This window comes from Candoia aspera, chromosome 8 (assembly GCF_035149785.1).
Source record: "Candoia aspera isolate rCanAsp1 chromosome 8, rCanAsp1.hap2, whole genome shotgun sequence".
Lineage (NCBI taxonomy): Eukaryota > Metazoa > Chordata > Lepidosauria > Squamata > Boidae > Candoia > Candoia aspera.
The window spans coordinates 27,086,661-27,105,767 of record NC_086160.1 but is presented as its reverse complement, the minus strand read 5'-3'; the positions used below and the strand labels follow the sequence as shown (position 1 = coordinate 27,105,767).

Sequence of the window (19,107 nt, the reverse complement as noted above, 5' to 3'; positions counted from 1 at the left end):
TGCGGTTTCTTATGCAGTTTCAAATATCACATTAGTAATATGTCTTTGATGTCAGCATTAATTCTTTACTGGCTTTATCTATAAGGTTCATGTTCCTCAATATAATACCTCAAAATTTGATTATAAATCTTTTGTGTTCATGAATTTCTTCTCTATAGTCCTTTAAAATGTGTGCCTGAAGCTTCAATATTAATGTTCACATCAAATGGGTATCTCTCAGCTTGTTTCACGTGAATAGTTTTGAAATGAACACCCATTTTGCCCCTGATTTCTGTGGATGCTATACCTAAGAGGAAAAAGAAAACTTTTCAAACAGATAATTCCATTTATAACATACAAATATTGTTTTAGCTTCTGGTAAGAATTTGTGTTAAAGCAATTTTTTTTTTAAGAAATGTGAGTTATTATTAAGATTCCTCTACATGTGAGTGCTTGAGAAAATTAAATACTTAGGCATAAATTGTCTGCAATTCAGCAGTTACCAACTGTTATCAACTCAATCCATGTAAACTCGAATTTGGCTTACTGAAACATGCTACATGTATGATTGCCTTTAAGACTGTTGTGGAAGCAACAGTTGGTACAAAATGCCATAGCTATATTGCTGAAGATGGCAAACTTCTATGAACACATTACCCCAATAATGGGGAACAAGTACTAGCTAATGATTTGCTATCGAGCAAAATTCAGGTACTTATGATATATAAAGGCCTATACAGCTTAGTAGTTAGGTATCTGGCAGAGTACTTGCTCCATTTCTACATTTAGATAGGGCATTTCCTTCTTGTATAGTTATACTTGGTGCTGAGCCACATAATGCTCCAGCATCTGCTTAAGACATATTTGTTATACATGTCGGGTAACAGATACTACATCACATTTCTTTCTAACATTATGGAAATATAATAGACTTTTACATGGTTTATTATTTTAAATATGTGTTAGATACTTCACTGAATTGTTTGTTTATATGCTATAACTATCTTTTTTTTTAATTCAAAAATCCTACTTTGGGATTGTTAAAAAAATGAAAATGTAGGATATAATTTTAACAAATAATACACTGAGTTGCAGATTACTCAAAGTGATTAGCAGGAGATAATACAAAATGCAGCAAAATATTAATAAAAAAACCTTTCAGCAAGCTAAGCTTCCATTACAACCAAGGATTGTTACTGGTTATTAATCAGTCCTAACAATTCAATTGTTGATAAGATTGGGTAAGCAGTCTGTTCTGAGAAGAGAAAAAGGCAGGAGATTGGAGAAGTAGTGCAATCTAGCTACACATAATGATAAACATCTAGTAAGCATTGACTAGGAGAGGATCAGAGAACAAGAAGCAAATATGAGTTCTATTTCCCTTGACTTGACACAAGCAAATTACTTAGCCAAAAATCCCCTAGGAATCTCTTCTCCAACCTGCCATGGGGCCATTTCCTGTCAATTGCTGGTGCCCAGACTAAATACAGTACATCTACAGGCAAGAATAAGCACTGGCTGCTCTTACCTCTCTGTCATCTGAAAACCGGCATGGAGCACTTGCTCCTCCTTGCCTAGTCAAAGTGAACACAAGTTCTGCCTGCTAATTTTTAGCCATGCAGAGAACTCTCACTGAAGAAGCAATCACCTCATCCTCTCACTTGCCTGAAACTATCCTTCAAGGGATATGACTTGGCTAGTGGAACTAAGCCTTTTTATGTTCCATAAGGATGCACAAGTGGCAACATGCAAAAGAAAGCAGTGGCTGCTTCATCTCCTGTTTATATCTCCTGACATGAAACAAATAGGCTGAGCCTGTGGTGCTGCCTAGAATGATGGTCAGTATACAATTCTGACATTTCATCCTGCCTCCCTTTCCTTTTCTCCTTGGTAATACAAAAGATAGTGGTAGTCATGGAATACAAAAGCTGTATTTTTTTCTTTCTTGTGCTACCCAGAGAAGTAAGGGATGAGTGAAAAGAGCTTGCAGATGTTTCTTGCTGTAACATCTACTGTCTCCAAATTATTCAACTTTTCTCTCAAAAGCAAAATTGGAAAAGTAACTATTACTTTTGCCTCTTCTTCTTCATCTGCCTTCATAGTCTGTGACACTGTGCATATGTCCACATCTTGTCATATGCAGCAAGGAGGGCTGTGCTCGATAGGGCCAGAGGGAAAGAGTGAGCAAGCAAAAAGATGTATCACTTGTTTCCAGTTGCTTGCTTTTACTCTTTCACTGAGTTTGGTAGATGAGATACTGAGAGAATAAAGAAGGCTGCTTTTCAAAGGAGTAATTCTTACTAATGGGCCCACTCATCCAGGGTAAGTTGAGACCCATATCTGCCTCCAGACAAATCAGAGACAACCCTAAGCTACTTTAAGGACAACACTCTATTCTGCTCACCTACTGTATAGTGTATGTATAGATACAGGTATATGGGCTGATGGGCAGTTAAGCAGGCTCACACTTCAAACAGCATTATGGGCCCAGTAACCCCTACTTTGGTGCCTATAGAGGGTGAATAACAGAGGCAGTAGTGGAACTCACTCTTTTCCTTGGCTTTCAATTTTCTGTCTGATCCAAGAAGCAGAAAAAGGCTCAGAAGAGGCAGTATAGGGAAAATAAAGGCGTAGACACTTCCAGAATGGCTATCAGAGAAAGGAAAGATGAAAGAAAAGCGACTAACTATAAACTGAATAAAAATATTAAAGAAGAAATACGGCACGGTAGGAAAATAAACATTCTTGGAAGGAGAAAAGGGTATAAATAAGTATAGAATGAAAAAAAGATGGATAAATCAGAGTTGTATAGAGAGGGAAAGACAGAATTAAAGAATGGGGAAAGGAATTATATGAGAAAAACAAAATGGAGTATATTCTGCTCAAAGTTTTGTTATATTTTTAATAGAAGTTACAATTTGGTTAAACACTTAAAAGGAAAAAGCACATGCCTGATTCAAGCCATGCTTATTCAGTCATAACTATTTCAATAGAACTTATTTCTAAACAAGTATTCCTTAAGTTTACCTCCATACAGCCCATTTGAATAGAACTGTAACCTTTGACTTTCAAATCAGAAAAAGAATGCTTACTACTTGGCACAGGAACAGATTTTTCCTTTTGAAGATTAGTTGTACTCAACGAATGAACCAAAATAGAAGGGCGACGAATGGTAAGTTCTCTCAATGTTGGTTTAATACCAAACCGTGCTATAAATAACAGAATCATTTATCTTAAGCAACAAGTATGCTATTACATATGCCAACTATATTGTATTTACATAAAATTAATTACTACTTACGATTATTAAAGAAAATGTTTCATTAAAGAGAAAATTAAAGAGGATACAGCTGGAGATTATACAGATGTTGGTTCCCTGAGAGCTTGGATTATAATCTAATCAAATTTAAAGATAAAGCAAGTCTAGTACATGGTGACAATATGTTTAGTTAAGATTTATAACTGCTCTTTCTACTATATGGTGTTTAAGATAGATCATAACATTAATTGCAGAACAATCAAACAATTAAAAATTAATAAAAGACAATAGAAAGCAATCTAACAACGCAGGCAGAAGTTCAACTAATCAGTATTAAATATTTTCCATTATAAAAACAGGCCTTTTTAAGACAATAGTAACAAAATGAAAAGCAAACTGGATCTTCTGCTGCAGGTAGCCTTGCGACTCTCTTTGTGAGTTCTTACCAGACAGGCTCTGGATAAAGTGCAAGGCATGGAAAGCCCCTTCCAGATGAGCTTTGGTTTAACTAAAAGTCCAGCTAAGCTTATTGGGTTTTCTCATTTTTAAAAAAATCTATTCCTACTAAGTTATAGTGGACATGGAAGAATCCTTCTGTTGTTCAAAAACATGTTCTGAGAAAGATACTTACCTGGATTTTGTTCCCTCTCCATTAACCTTCGCTGCATGTGTATATCAATGATGGCATTTATTTTCTGTTTGTTTTTGTAAATATTAGGCTCTACCATTATTTCTGTCAAACTGAGATTGTTTTTAATAGCCTTTGAAGCAGTTGATCTAGCAACCAGTGGTAATTTATCCTGGTAAATACGATCTGTAAAGTCAATCTCTTCATCCTGAATTTGTTTTATACTACGAGAGAAAAGTTGAACTTATTGCATAACTTTGAACTTTTAAAAATAAGAAATTAATGATAAATTATTAAAATAAAATATGAAAAATTTGATTGCCACACATAAGGAAACATGCTAAGTAATTCAGATCTAACAGTCTTTAAATGCAATATTCGAAATAATATATTGCTGACCTCAGCTGATAGCTGAAATAGCCTAAGCAATGCAGCTGGCCATTCTGCTTTTCAAAAAGAAAAAAAAATGCAAGAAATACAATAGCCGACCAATGTGTGAAATTATGCTAAATTAATCAAACATCTTTCTAAAAAGACATACTATCTCCATTCCATTTTCTCCTCCATTCTTCTCCCTGCAGATCTGTCCAACTTCTATGTCCACAGAACTGAGCGGGAAGAATTTGTATTGATAACTTTTTGCTGTACACATTTAGCTCTTGTTTTCAGTGCCTTAAGAATACTTGTACCTGTTGGGAGTCTGTTGCTAGTTCCTATAACCTAGCATACTCACTCAGCACCATAGTATTAGACTGGGGAACCTCTGGCTGATCTACCACTTCCGTCACTCTTAACTAGTATGGCTAAGTGTGAGGAATGCTGTGAGTTACACTTCAGCAACATATAGAGGGCCACAAGTCGTCACTCCTGTTATAAAGTGTAAGCCAATATGAGAATGTAGGTATAACCATCGTAGAGATTAAGGGAACGTTCTATAATCTACTATGAACAACATCTGACTTGTAAAAACACTTTCTGTTATGAAGCCATGCATAATTAGGCATTTCACTGGAACTGCTGCTGGTTTGTCTGTCTTTGAAGTTGGTGTTTTGAACATTTTGTTCTAATTGTCATTTGCAGTAAAGAAAGCATAATCCAGTTTCTTTCACTGGTCAAAGGATGAAGAAATGCTGAGCTGCATGTGTCCTTATATTTTTACTTAAGCACCCTGAAGCTCATCTCCCCAAATTAACTTCGAAGTTCTAGAGATTCACAAATTGATGCCTACATTTGTTTGTTTTCTTCCTCCCATTTAATTTAGTTTTTCCTTGGAAAAATTATAGTACTAGATTGTGAGCCTGCAGGCAGGAATTGTCTTATCTTCTGTGTTACTTAATCCTAACATTTAAGTATTAACATACAACTTTCAAATACAGCACTGAACAAATAAAACATACCGTCTGTTTGTCAGCATTGTATAAATATCTTGTACAAATATTTCTGCAGCTCCTGGTTTACAGTGAATTGTCCCATCAATTAGTTCTCGTGTAGGCTTCAGGTTTCTTTTTGTAAAAAACTTTAACAAAGAGGAAATATAATATATTTCAGATATGAATTCATCTTCTTGCCCTCAGTTCTCTATCACAAAGAGATTTTACATTACTTTACATAATGTAAAAATTGCCATCAATGTAGACTATAATATCTGAGTAACACAATTGGAAAGACACAGACATTAAAAATATAAATGTGTAGTATTTCCCTGGAGTCATTACAAATACTATTTTTATAGCACACTTGGATAAACAATAGCATAAATGATTTGTCTATGACTATTGGGTGTATACTGTTTAACTGCTAATAGTTTAAAGAAGAAATAAGCCTATTTTATTTTATTTTATCTGTTAAAATACATTAAAATTCATATGAGATTCACAATTGCATTTATTATTCACCTTTCCGAGCAGTGACCAGTTACTGAGTTTGACACTTAAGGAGGTTCCATTTACAAAGGAATGCATTTGAATGTCTTCTGGATAGTACCAAGAGAATATTTCAGCAATAAGATAGCCATTTGAAAAATCCCTATTCGAAATAAAACATAACATTAAAAAATTGAATGAAAGACTAGCTTCTTTAAGATCTGTCTTAATTTAATTATGTCATTCCCTAAATATAGATTCTTACTTAAGAGAGGTGGGGATTTTGTGGTGGCTTATTAAATTCTTAAACATAGTTATACTTCCTTTTGGAAAAGGGCCTAATAAAAATCCTTCCCCGTTTTTCTCCTCATATCTCTGATAAATAAAACCACAGTAAATTCACATTTCCCCTGCCAGAAGGATTAAAAAGCAAGAATTGAACAGTAGTAATCATATGCTATAACCAATTCCCTTTTCTATGTCTCCCAAAAATTCACCCTTTGTCTTTAGAGTTTGGGCCTGTAGTCATCTGGAATCCATTCTATAAGGCTACAGGTTTAGTTTCAAGGAAAGAAAATCTACTGTAAGAAAATGGAAGAATATTTAGACCTGCATATAAAATGGATTAATACGTTCAAGTACATCAACTGGACCTGGCTTCACCTTCCCAGCAGGGATGACTCCAATGAGAACATAAAAAGCAAAAAAAGTTACACTGGTTTATATGCAAAAACAATCTAAAATCAATACTTGGTCAGTATTTTTATTAAGGATCACACAAACATTTTTAAAACTCTGCAAACATTCAATAACTGTAGGATTCAACATCATACAAGGTGATACAAAAAATGTAAGATGTAGAAAAGCTAAAAAAATAGGCCAAGTATTGTAATAATTAACTTTATTATTAAGAGTCAGTATCAGGATAAAGACTGCAGATTGAATGCATTTACCACTAATAAATATTGGCCAACTCCTTATTTAGCCTTACTTTCTCAGTATAGTTGTATTTAATATCTATAGCAATTCTTATAACTGCCACTCCTTAGCTGCCTGAAAATTCATTCTCAAGTCAGTTTTTCAATAAATGTACAATGGTTTAAGCAAATTGTCTTCTTCAAACACAAGACTCAAATATTAAGTCACACATTTTCAAGAAAACCTGCTTTTTCAATAGGAAGAGAGCAAAATTTCCAAGTAAACAAAAGCTCACTATGGTTCACTCAGATAAAGACACAGCGATGTTGTGTGCAAGATATAAGGCAGGTAGGTTTCTCTGTAGAAACGAGAAAGTACTTGGGAGTCAGAGTACAATTGGGGGGCATACGTGAATTCTGGTGAGAGTCTTCAGCTATAGATGAACAATATCTAACAAACAACCTTGTTAGCCTTTTTGGAGTAATAATAATAAAAAAATACTGGTGTTTTAATATATTCTATGTTTTTGTACAGCCTGTCAAGTACCATCAGATTCTTGGCCATCTGATCAAGAACAAGGAAACTCTTCAAGAAGGAAGAAGAACAAGGACAATCCTCTTCCTGAATTTGTTTGCCTTACCTACGGAAGTGCATTGGTGAGAAAGTGAGGTCAAGGCTCTGCAGCCATCGCAGTACGGTCCGGGGCAATCCAGTACGCCTTGGACTCGTGGAGTATGACATGAAGACAAGAGAATTCTTCTAAGCTGAGGACTTCTTAAGTTCTTATTTTTTCTACTTTTTCACCTGTCAAGTTTTATATTAAAGCAAAACAAGAAGATGCAATTACTGCCGCCTACTGGTTCTATCAATACAACTTCATCACAGTAGTTTAAAAACTCTTGTAAGCCATAAACTCCATAAATTGGCCAGCATTAATTCCCAAAGATTTTTATTTAAAAATTGTCCTGTGTATGAAACTATATCATCCTCAGCAAATTTGTAAAGAAAATACTATCTTTCCTCCACTCACCATAGTGATTCTGGGAACTGTAATTACAATATAGTTGCTGATTACTACTTTGGATAGGACCAGGCAGCCATTCCTGCTGTGACTAGAAGTACTTCCTTGGTACCAACTAGGCTTCTTTATCTCAATTTGTTTTTTTAGAAAATCGTAAGAAAAGTTGACATGCTGCCAAGACAAGACAAAACTAGCATCTAGTATATTTCTGATTTCTTTCTTACACAAATATTCATCTATAGAGCTCATAACCATTCTCAGAAATAAAAATGGTTAGTGGCTGCAGCCTAGTGCTTTGTTTGGATATGTGTCCATTTACTTAGAAAAAAGATAAAGGCAAAATGGAGTGGTAGATAATGTTCTGGAAGTTAAAAGGAAATGGGAATAATCTTACCAACTTTCCATATGATGAAATAAGAAAATGGAGAAAAAAAATAATAGAATTAAGAATGCTTTGAGATGGGAGTGGGAAAGAATAAATATGTGTATGAAAAACATTCTTTACTTAGCAGTTATGGATCCATTAATTCTGCCTAAAATTGAGAGCTCAGACATTCCCTAAACCAATTTCTATATTTAACTTGGGGAGCGGTAAATCATGGATCCCCCCCACCACATGGAAACTGATGTAGCAATGAATACAGCAATTTCCAAATATGGATTAGATCACAATAGAAAAATAACCAGAAGCTGCCAGCCAATTCTGCCAAACCCTTCCTTTATCAGCTGCCAGTTTTGATTGCAATACCACTTTCTCTCATTTTCAGCTCTTCAGACAACTAGGAAGTCAAGTGCTTGAGATCTGCCTTTCATCTGTAAGTTGTCATAGTGATGCTGGATGATGCTCATGATGATTTTCAAACCACTATGACAACTACCTAGAGCTGTCACATCCATTCAAAGTTTGTAACACTGCCCTAATTGTAAAAGCCCACCAAGGCGGTCAAAGCTGTTAGATCTTCATTGAACCCCAAAAGCTAGTTCGACTCAGATCTGCTTACCATTTGCAAATCCTAGGGCTGTAGGTTAGGCTAGGCCTTAAAGTCGAAAAAAGCATCCCGGAAAAAGGCAATGGCAGATCACATCCGTCCCAGGAGTCGAGCTGGATTATGAAATATAATCAGATTGGCTTGCTTTTCTCCTTCGCTGACAGCAAATTTCATCTTTGCCCTCCCCACCAGCCACCACCCCGATTCAACCCCTCCTTCCTTTCGGATCGTTTTCAGAACTACCCGACTGTCAATCCCAAACTCTCCTTTCCATCCACCCGCGCGATTGCCGCTCTTACTCGAGAAGCACCTCAGGGCCCACTAAAGCGTCTTAGGTAGCCGTAACAACCATCACCAAGGCAACCCTAGAGCGACGGTGCCGCCTAATTAGGAAAAAAAGCCAGCAGCCTAAATGCGCATGCGTTCAGCGACTGGGAAAGTATGTACGCGCCGTGAGCAGTAAGGGTTTTAATTGGTGGCGTCTAATTTGGCTTCGTATTCGCGGAGGTGGATTAATTTTCGGTGGCAGAGTAAATCAGGAGGTCGATTACCAGTAGTACATAATTAAAACCAATCAACCCGCCGGCACCGGTTGACACAGATAAACTTCCCGATCTCAAAAGCGGGTTTTTCAACCCGTCTGACTCGCCCCCTTTCCTTGTTCAGCAGATGCTCTTTTTTCCCCTCCTTTTGAATACATAGGAACAAGCTGCTTCCAGTCAATTTGAAAAGGGGGAGAAATAGTTGTAGGGCATGATCAAACTCCGTTTCTACATTGTCTTTTAGGGTAAAAAGCGAAATATATACTTCCGATGAAAAAGAAATACAAAATTTATTTATTTATTTTATAAATTTATTCACTGCTCATCTCTCCCCTATGGGGGGGACTCTGGGCAGCTAAATTAGCTGGGGAATTCCTTTTATAACCTCTATTTCAGGAAAGTTGGAAGCAGAATTGTTTTTGTGAGGTTTTGCTTTTGTTCAAGTTAGAGGGTAAATAGAAGATAACTAGTTTGATAAGGTACAGTAATGTGGCACAAAAAGATTACATGCATATTTTGAAATGGTGAAGTCTGAAGCCTTCAGTAAAGGATCGTTACCTTGCCGTGGTGCTGGAACTTGAGCACCTCAATGTGCCATGAGCTAAACTGTGAAGGGCCACCCAAGATGGGAAGGTCATGACAGAGAGGTCAGACTAAATGCGATCCCTGGGAAAGGTAATGGCAACCCACCCCAGTATTCTTGCCGTGAAAATTAAATGGATCAGTACAACCAGAGATATGTCGGTATACCATCGGAAGATGAGAGCCCCAGGTCGGAAGATGGTCAAAATGCTACTGGGGAGGAACAGAGGATGAGCTCAAATAGCCCCAGACGTGATGACGCAGCTAGCTCAAAGCCAAAAGGACGGCTAGCGGCCGACGGTGCTGGTGGTGAACGGCGAATCCGATGTTCTAAGGATCAACACACCATTGGAACCTGGAATGTAAGATCTATGAGCGAGGGCAAATTGGATGTGGTTATTGGTGAGATGTCAAGATTAAAGATAGACATTTTGGGCGTCAGTGAACTGAAATGGACTGGAATGGGCCACTTCACATCAAATGACCACCAGATCTACTACTGTGGACAAGAGGACTGCAGAAGAAATGGAGTAGCCTTCATAATTAATAGTAAAGTGGCTAAAGCAGTGCTTGGATACAATCCAAAAAATGATAGAATGATCTCAGTTCAAATTCAGGGCAAGCCATCTAACATCACAGTGATCCAAATATACACCTCAACCACAGATGCTGAAGAAGCTGAAGCAGAGCAGTTCTATGAGGATCTGCAGCACCTACTGGACAACACGCCTAAAAGAGATGTTATTTTCATCACAGGAGACTGGAATGCTAAGGTGGGCAGTCAAATGACACCTGGAATTACAGGTAAGCATGGCCTGGGAGAACAAAACGAAGCAGGACATAGGCTGATAGAATTTTGCCAAGACAACTCACTCTGCATAACGAACACTCTCTTCCAGCAACCTAAGAGACGGCTTTATACATGGACTACACCAGATGGACAACACCGAAATCAGATTGACTACATCCTTTGCAGGCAAAGGTGGCGGACATCTATACAGTTGGTAAAAACAAGACCTGGAGCTGACTGTAGTTCAGATCATGAACTTCTTCTTGCACAATTTAGGATCAGACTAAAGAGATTAGGGAAGACCCACAAATCAGCTAGATATGAGCTCACTAATATCCCTAAGGAATATGCAGTGGAGGTGAAGAATAGATTTAAGGGACTGGACTTAGTAGATAGGGTCCTGGAAGAACTATGGACAGAAGTTCGCAACATTGTTCAGGAGGTGGCAACAAAATACATCCCAAAGAAAGAGAAGGCAAAGTGGCTGTCTGCTGAGACACTAGAAGTAGCCCAAGAAAGAAGGAAAGCAAAAGGCAACAGTGATAGGGGGAGATATGGCCAATTAAATGCAAAATTCCAGAGGTTAGCCAGAAGAGATAAGGAATTATTTTTAAGCAAGCAATGCGCGGAAGTGGATGAAGACAATAGAATAGGAAGGACAAGAGACCTCTTCCAGAAAATTAGAACCATCGGAGGTAAATTCCAGGCCAAAATGGGTATGATCAAAAACAAAGATGGCAAGGACCTAACAGAAGAAGAAGAGATCAAGAAAAGGTGGCAAGAATATACGGAAGACCTGTATAGGAAGGATAACAATATCAGGGATAGCTTTGACGGTGTGGTCAGTGAGCTAGAGCCAGACATCCTGAAGAGTGAGGTTGAATGGGCCTTAAGAAGCATTGCTAATAACAAGGCAGTAGGAGATGACGGCATCCCAGCTGAACTGTTCAAAATCTTGCAAGATAATTCTGTCAAGGTAATGCATGCTATATGCCAGCAAATTTGGAAAACACAAGAATGGCCATCAGATTGGAAAAAATCAACTTATATCCCCATACCAAAAAAGGGAAACACTAAAGCATGTTCAAACTATCGAACAGTGGCACTCATTTCACATGCCAGTAAGGTAATGCTCAAGATCCTGCAAGGTAGACTTCAGCAATTCATGGAGCGAGAATTGCCAGATGCACAAGCTGGGTTTAGAAAAGGCAGAGGAACTAGGGACCAAATTGCCAATATCCGCTGGATAATGGAAAAAGCCAGGGAGTTTCAGAGAAACATCTATTTCTGTTTTATTGACTATTCTAAAGCCTTTGACTGTGTGGACCATAACAAATTGTGGCAAGTTCTTAGCGGTATGGGGATACCAAGTCATCTTGTCTGCCTCCTGAAGAATCTGTATAACGACCAAGTAGCAACAGTAAGAACAGACCACGGAACAACGGACTGGTTTAAGATTGGGAAAGGAGTATGGCAGGGCTGTATACTCTCACCCTACCTATTCAACTTGTACACAGATCACATCATGCGACATGCTGGGCTTGAGGAATCCAAGGCTGGGGTTAAAATCGCTGGAAGAAACATTAACTCAGATATGCAGATGATGCCACTTTGATGGCTGAAAGCGAAGAGGAACTGAGGAGCCTTATGATGAAGGTGAAAGAAGAAAGTGCAAAAGCTGGCTTGCAGCTAAACCTCAAAAAACCAAGATTATGGCAACCAGCTTGATTGATAACTGGCAAATAAAGGGAGAACATGTAGAAGCAGTGAAAGACTTTGTATTTCTAGGTGTGAAAATTACTGCAGATGCTGACTGCAGTCAGGAAATCAGAAGACATTTAATCCTTGGGAGAATTGCAATGAGAAATCTTGATAAAATAGTTAAGAGCAGAGACATCACACTGACAACAAAGGCCCGCATAGTTAAAGCAATGGTGTTCCCTGTAGTAACATATGGCTGCGAGAGCTGGACCATAAGGAAGGCTGAGCGAAGGAAGATCGATGCTTTTGAACTGTGGTGTTGGAGGAAAATTCTGAGAGTGCCTTGGACTGCAAGAAGATCCAACCAGTCCATCCTCCAGGAAATAAAGCCAGACTGCTCACTTGAGGGAATGATATTAAAGGCAAAACTGAAATACTTTGGCCACATAATGAGAAGACAGGACACCCTGGAGAAGATGCTGATGCTAGGGAGAGTGGAGGGCAAAAGGAAGAGGGGCCGACCAAGGGCAAGGTGGATGGATGATATTCTAGAGGTGACGGACTCGTCCCTGGGGGAGCTGGGGGTGTTGACGACCGACAGGAAGCTCTGGCGTGGGCTGGTCCATGAAGTCACGAAGAGTCGGAAGCGACTGAATGAATAAACAACAACAAAGTCTGAAGCAGTTATTTAAGAGTTTTACTGCCCTCCCCCAAACGTTTTCAATTCACGTTCATTCAATAACAGATTTGGTCTTGAAAATAAATTGCTAGCTCTCATGCCTGTAGAAAATGATTCTTTTATTTTCTATGTGTATGCAAAGGAAGATAGATGCTTTTGAACTGTGGTGTTGGAGGAAAATTCTGAGAGTGCCTTGGACTGCAAGAAGATCCAACCAGTCCATCCTCCAGGAAATAAAGCCAGACTGCTCACTTGAGGGAATGATATTAAAGGCAAAACTGAAATACTTTGCCACATAATGAGAAGACAGGACACCCTGGAGAAGATGCTGATGCTAGGGAGAGTGGAGGGCAAAAGGAAGAGGGGCCGACCAAGGGCAAGATGGATAGATGGTATTCTAGAGGTGACGGACTCGTCCCTGGGGGAGCTGGGGGTGGTGATAACCGATGGGAAGCTCTGGTGTGGGCTGGTCCATGAAGTCACGAAGAGTCGGAAGCGACTGAAGAAATAAACAAAATGCATGCATCTGTCTTGAGTGAGGGTGAAAAAAGCCTTTCCTTTCCTTGTTAACACCAAGGATGTAGATTTCTGTGTACTCTTGGAACTGCTTTGGCAGAGCGTTGCAAAACAAAACAAAACAAAACAAAACAAAGCTGCATATAGTTCTTCAAATCCATTTTCTGTGTTTTAATTGATGAGATCAAAAATTGTCATATTTCAAACCAGTCTAAGATGCCATAGATACTGCAGGTGAAAAAGTATTGAGAAAATATTACTAAAATTAGAATACATGATATACATCATCTGTCCAAAGATATTGATACATTTTGTTCAAACTTGGCCACATTTTGCTTGTATAATGAAAGTTTTAACCAGCCGTTCAGAGGTTACTGAAATATTCCTGTCCTATGACAGAAACTGTAGGCAAATTATGTCATGCATGTTACTCTGAAATTAGAGTGCTGCCCTGATGTGGTTAATTTCTGGGCTGGAGAGAAAATCTGTTAGATTTTGTATGCACTGTTTGTTTCTTCAATCATGGGAGATGATTTCATAGGCACTAGGGGGTGTTTTAAACTTTTGCCTTCATAGAGCATGATTAAAGCACAATCCCCTCTGGCTTTGAGACATTCAGAAGAGGAGTTTGAGAATGGGGAAAAACCACAGACTTAGTAAATAAAGAGAGAAAATTGTGGGGGGGGGGGAAATATTGCGGCCAGATAACTTCCATCATTAATCTAACAATAGCTCTGAGGCTAGAGAGTGGAAAGTTGAGGTCTATTGCTTCATTCCTCCCTAGGGTTTTATACTGCAGATAAGCCTGGGTTGAGAGATCTTGAGCTATTATTTGAGATGGAGCCTGATTATAATGAAAATTGCATTTTGTTTTAATAGGATTTATTATCTAGTAAGTCAGAACAGAACTAGAGCCCTCGTTTGCAACCCATATCCTACAGTATTAACTGTGGCAGTGCTCAATACCTTGTCTTTTTTAAATGATAATTCGGTACAAAGAAGCCTTCTGGATAGCTGGAAAGCTGATTTTCAAGATTACGATTATTGGTTCTTCGTAACAAAAACATTTTCCTGCTAATATTCTTTGGATTCATTCTAATCAGAGGGTATATTTAGTTGCATTTTTTCCTTGTTTGGGGTATACCATTCAAAATTAAGAAAAAAATAAAGAAAAAATAATAATTGCCATTCATTCATTCATTCAGCATATAGATTGACTGGAAAGCAAGAATACCGAAATACATTGTGATGAGGATGGGACTGCCACTGCTTCAATTATGTTTCATTTTTAAAGGATAAAAATGTGTGAAAATTGTTTTTAAAATTTGCTTGATCACTCATTACTGTATGTACAGTATTATAAACTATTCATGCATACAGGTTATCCTTCATGCATTCTTTTTCTTGGCCTTTCTGGCCTAACTCCAGTTGTGAAAGATGGGACAGCTTGGACTGGCAAAGATGCCCACATTTTCATCATTCTATGATACTGCCTATTGTTTACTGACCATGTGGCATACTTTTAAAGCTTTAGCTTTTGCTTTCAGTTTCTTAGTTTTGCAATGTTTGGTCTCAAACAATCAACTTTGCTTTTCTTCTTTGGAATAATTAAAGCTGCCAAGATTCTTTAGATTGCAGCAGGATAGCAGTGTGAAAAATACATAAGTAAATAAAATTCCTATGTAGACACTAACGCTAGATCAAAGTAAATGGTTTGTCCACTCAAAAGTTTTAGATTGTACTCCCATCAGCTTAATTATCATGATCAATTGTAAAGCATCTGGAAGGCAAACAGCTGCCTATCTTTGCTGAATCCTTAATCATGGATTGAGCTAAAGTCTGACTGACAATACTCGGGATACTGGGTTTGCATACTTCCTTTTCTAATCACTTTCAGAAATTGTTTGTTTACTGCTTTTCAGATATTAGGAACCTTTGGATTTCGACAGGTTTTACATCACCAGGTAAGTTTCCGTCAATCCTTAGCAAAAGAAGTTTTAAATGCATGTTTAAGGACATACACACACATTGCAATGAACAGCAAAAGGGTGATTAAAACCTTGATTTTGGAAAGTTGCAGAAGGACTAAGGGTCCAGATAAATTTGAAATAATGTGCAATTAATTATAAGAATCCTTCCCGTGGGACAAGTCTTTTGTTTTGAATTCTTTAAAAAAATAAGATAAGGCTTTAAAAATTGGACACTGGAGGGAACTAAAGGAACTAAAGATTACAATTAAAGGAGAAGAACACTCAAACTTACAAAAATACAGAATTTAGCAAAATATTTTAACTTTGGATGCTTTGAAGGATATTTTTGAACAGTGGACCCAGAACTTAATTTTAAGAGTGTCTGCCTCTATAGATAGACTGTGTTTAAAAGATGTCATGGAAGAGGAACAAGTTTTACTTGACAAGGTTGAGACTGATTTGAAAGTGGATTTAAAAATGACAGGTATAAGAATGACATGGAAAAAGATATTATACTGGACATATAAAAGAACCTGGCTGATGTCATAATAATTAAAAGGGATATACAAATAACAAACCTGGATAATTTTCCTATATTGGATTTACAAAAGAGTCTTGTTAAAGCTCTGAAGAATTTTGTGAAAAGGGACAAAGAAAGAATGAAAAGAAATCAAGTTCTAGAACATTATTTGAAGGGACTAAAGATCAAGATTGTTAGAAGTAAAAAGCAGGAATAGAAAGTTGGTTTATTTGATCAAGGTTAAAATAGATATGTTGTTATTTCTGGTAACCCTTAATGAACTTTTGCTGACATCAGGACTGAAATGATGAGGCTTTAAGGATTTTTTTATAGATAAGAGATGGGATATGGGATGAAGAGATCATTTGTTGTATTTTAAGAGGTGATAAGTTACTAAAATTGTTTATACTTGTGATGAAGGGGGAAGTCATTTCTTTATATATTTCTTTTCTTTTTCTTTGCTATATTCTTTTTTCTTTCTTTTCTGTTTTTCTTTCTATTTTTTTCTTTTCTGCACTTTCTATTTCTTGTTTTTATTCTTTTATTTTTCATTGTATTAGTTTTTTATCATAATTGTAATTTTAATAACATTACTATAAAAAAAAAATTAAAATGCAAAGTATCTCTGTTGAATGGGAGAAGTAAAAAGCTGTCTTGTAAAAATAGCTACTTCCACATGAATTTAAAAGAAAAAAACTAAAATAAGATGCAGTGCTCCAGTCAGACAATAAAATGCTGCTGGATATTTACAATGTCTTCATAAACAGATTGGGCTTTTCATGTCGTGTTGTTGTTGTTGTTTTGCTGTTATTGTTGCATATGGCAAAAAGATTTTTGAATTGTACCCAGCAACTTACTAGAAGTCAATGCAGCATCCATAATATAAGTTTGCTACAGATGGCTGTAGCAGCACCAACATACTAGCAGCTGCAATTTGTACCAATTGCAGTTTCCAAGTAGTAGGTTGCTGGGTACGATTCAAAGTACTTTTTTGTTCTTTAAAGCTCTAAGTGGCTCAACTCCCAGGTATCTTCAGGACTTCCTCTTCCATGAAGAACCTTATCCCATGGGGGATAATGAATGTTTCTCACATATGGGAGGTGAAAATTGTGGGTCACTGAGTCAGGGCTTTTTTTAAAAAATTGTTTGTTTATATGTGGTGGCTCCCAGTATGTGGAACTGCCTCACCCTGGAGGTCAGGTTGACATTGACCCTGGCATCATTCCATAAAGCTGCCAAAATAGAATTCATCCACAGAATATTTTAAGTTTGAAGTTCAGTGTTGCTATGATTTGATTGGGTTGGTGTCTCTGGTTGTTATTTTTTATTTGATTTTATTGTATTTATTATTGAATGGAGGTCTTTAATTGTATATTGTGTTCGATGGTCTGTGTATATTGTAAAACTTGCTGTGAGTTGTTCCAGATTTAGAGGTATATTAATAAATAAAATTAAACCATTCAGTATCTTGTAAAAGTAGATTAGAGGCTTCCTCTGAAGCCCCTAATAATTGTGAGATTTAAAATTAGCAATGACATCAGGGCCAAACAGCCAGAACAACAAGTATTTGTGGAGTCGGTTTCCTGGCCTAACCTACCTTGAAGGGCTGACTTAATCAGCAGCACCATACTCAATAAATTTTAGCGTGTTGCTTTTACTAACTAGGTTTTGATGTACTGTTTTAATTCTATTAATTTGGCATTGTGTTTTATCTAACTTTTGTAAGCAGCTAGAGTGTCCCTAGGCAGTAGACAAATGTCATAAATAGGAATAAAAATATTAGTATCTTTTACAGATCAAACTTGAACTAAATTCCTCTTGATCATATTAATTTTAACTCAAATACTCAAAGGAGGATCTGTTTGTATGCTTTAGCTAAGTGCTTCTTCCACAATTATCTGAAAGTATTAATCTCTTATAGAAACTAGTACATCTCTATATAACAAATAAAATAACAAAAAATACTGGTTCACAAGAAGAGACTTGCATATTTTCTTTTGTCTGGTTGACCTTCCTCATAGAACTTTCAAAGAGGCATGAATTTGTAATAGTAGAACACTTTAATTTTCTTAATGTCTCTTGAGAAACAAACCTATCAAGGGTGGTCTGCCCAGGAAAGTTCTGATTTGTCTTGTTGACAACTTCTTCAGAAGGTGGAAAAAGGCACAGGAGGGTCGGATATTCTTGATATGATTTTAATCAGTAGGGAAGACTTAGTTGAAGAATTGAAAGTAAAAGATATGTTGGAGCAAAGTATCATGTAATGCTAGAGTTCTTAATTTTAAGAGAAACTTAAGCATAAAGCCAGTTTGGTCTAGTGGTTAAGGTGCTGGGCTAGAAACCAGGAGTCTGTGAGTTCTAGTCCCGCCTTAGGCATGAAAGCCAGCTGGGTGACCTTGGGCCAGTCACTCTCTCTCAGCCCAACTCACCTCACAGGGCTGTTGTTGTGGGGCAAATAGGAGGAGGAAGAAGTATTAGATATGTTCACTGCCTTGAGTTACAATAAAAGTTGGATAGAAAATAAATAAAATTAAAAATAAATTAAAAATAAATAAATAGTTAAATATATCTCCTGGACTTCAAAAAAGCTGATTTTACTAAACTTACAGCAGTGATACTAGGAGAAACTAATAGAGAAAAAGGAACAAGATGGGTCAGAATTTCTAAAAAAGGAAATCTCAAAAGCAGACAAGAAGAAGGGCAGCAGCAGAAGTGGGGTGGTGGAGGGAAGAGGACATAAGGAAATGGAGAGAGAGAGAGAGAGAGATCACAAAGGAGGAATACAGATATTGTATTCCTAAATTTGTAAAGTTTATGTCACAAGGATGAATGCACGGAGGTTAGCAAAGGATGCTAAGTAATAAAAGAGGCGTCTTTAGATGTGTTCAAAATAGTAAGAAAAGATTAACAGAACTGGGAAAATGCCAAGTGACTGCAGAAAAAAAAGTGTCTCTGGCTTCCAATAGGAGAAAAAAGATTCATTAAATTACAGATCATGCAGCCTGACACCAATATCCGGGAAGATTTTAGAGCAGATCATAAAGAGATTAATCTGCAAGTGCTGTGAAATGAAAAGGTAATTACCAGAAGTCAACATGGATATATTAAGAACAAACTTGCCAGAGTAAATTTATTCATTCATTTTCCATTG

At 37.2% G+C, this 19,107-nt stretch overlaps 1 protein-coding gene across 2 annotated transcripts; it reads right to left on the bottom strand.

The window, feature by feature from the left end:
- Window positions 1-140: 140 nt before the first annotated feature.
- SPATA4 (spermatogenesis associated 4) lies at window positions 141-9,021 on the bottom strand. 2 transcript variants are annotated; one of them, XM_063309939.1, is made up of 7 exons: window positions 8,956-9,021; window positions 7,287-7,450; window positions 5,762-5,891; window positions 5,264-5,382; window positions 3,870-4,090; window positions 3,072-3,188; window positions 141-286 (listed from the first exon to the last, which is right to left on the bottom strand). In XM_063309939.1, the coding sequence occupies exons 2-7, from the start codon at window positions 7,385-7,387 to the stop codon at window positions 153-155; spliced, it is 822 nt and encodes a 273-aa protein (XP_063166009.1). In that variant the 5' UTR covers window positions 7,388-7,450; window positions 8,956-9,021; the 3' UTR covers window positions 141-152. The 2 variants fall into 2 exon arrangements, with proteins under 2 accessions (XP_063166009.1, XP_063166010.1); XM_063309940.1 differs by having other exon boundaries at window positions 189-286; window positions 3,007-3,188.
- Between the last annotated feature and the right edge of the window lie 10,086 nt (window positions 9,022-19,107).

What these genes read in the sequence shown, in the direction of transcription:
- SPATA4 (XM_063309939.1), bottom strand. Translation starts at nt 7,387, where the DNA reads ATGTCATACTCCACGAGTCCAAGGCGTACTGGATTGCCCCGGACCGTA. An exon ending in ACAATGCTGACAAACAGACG is followed by an intron (nt 4,091 to 5,263) that starts GTATGTTTTATT and finishes TTTCTCTCGTAG; the next exon opens with TATAAAACAAATTCAGGATG. An exon ending in ATCTGTTCCTGTGCCAAGTA is followed by an intron (nt 287 to 3,071) that starts GTAAGCATTCTT and finishes TTTTCCTCTTAG; the next exon opens with GTATAGCATCCACAGAAATC.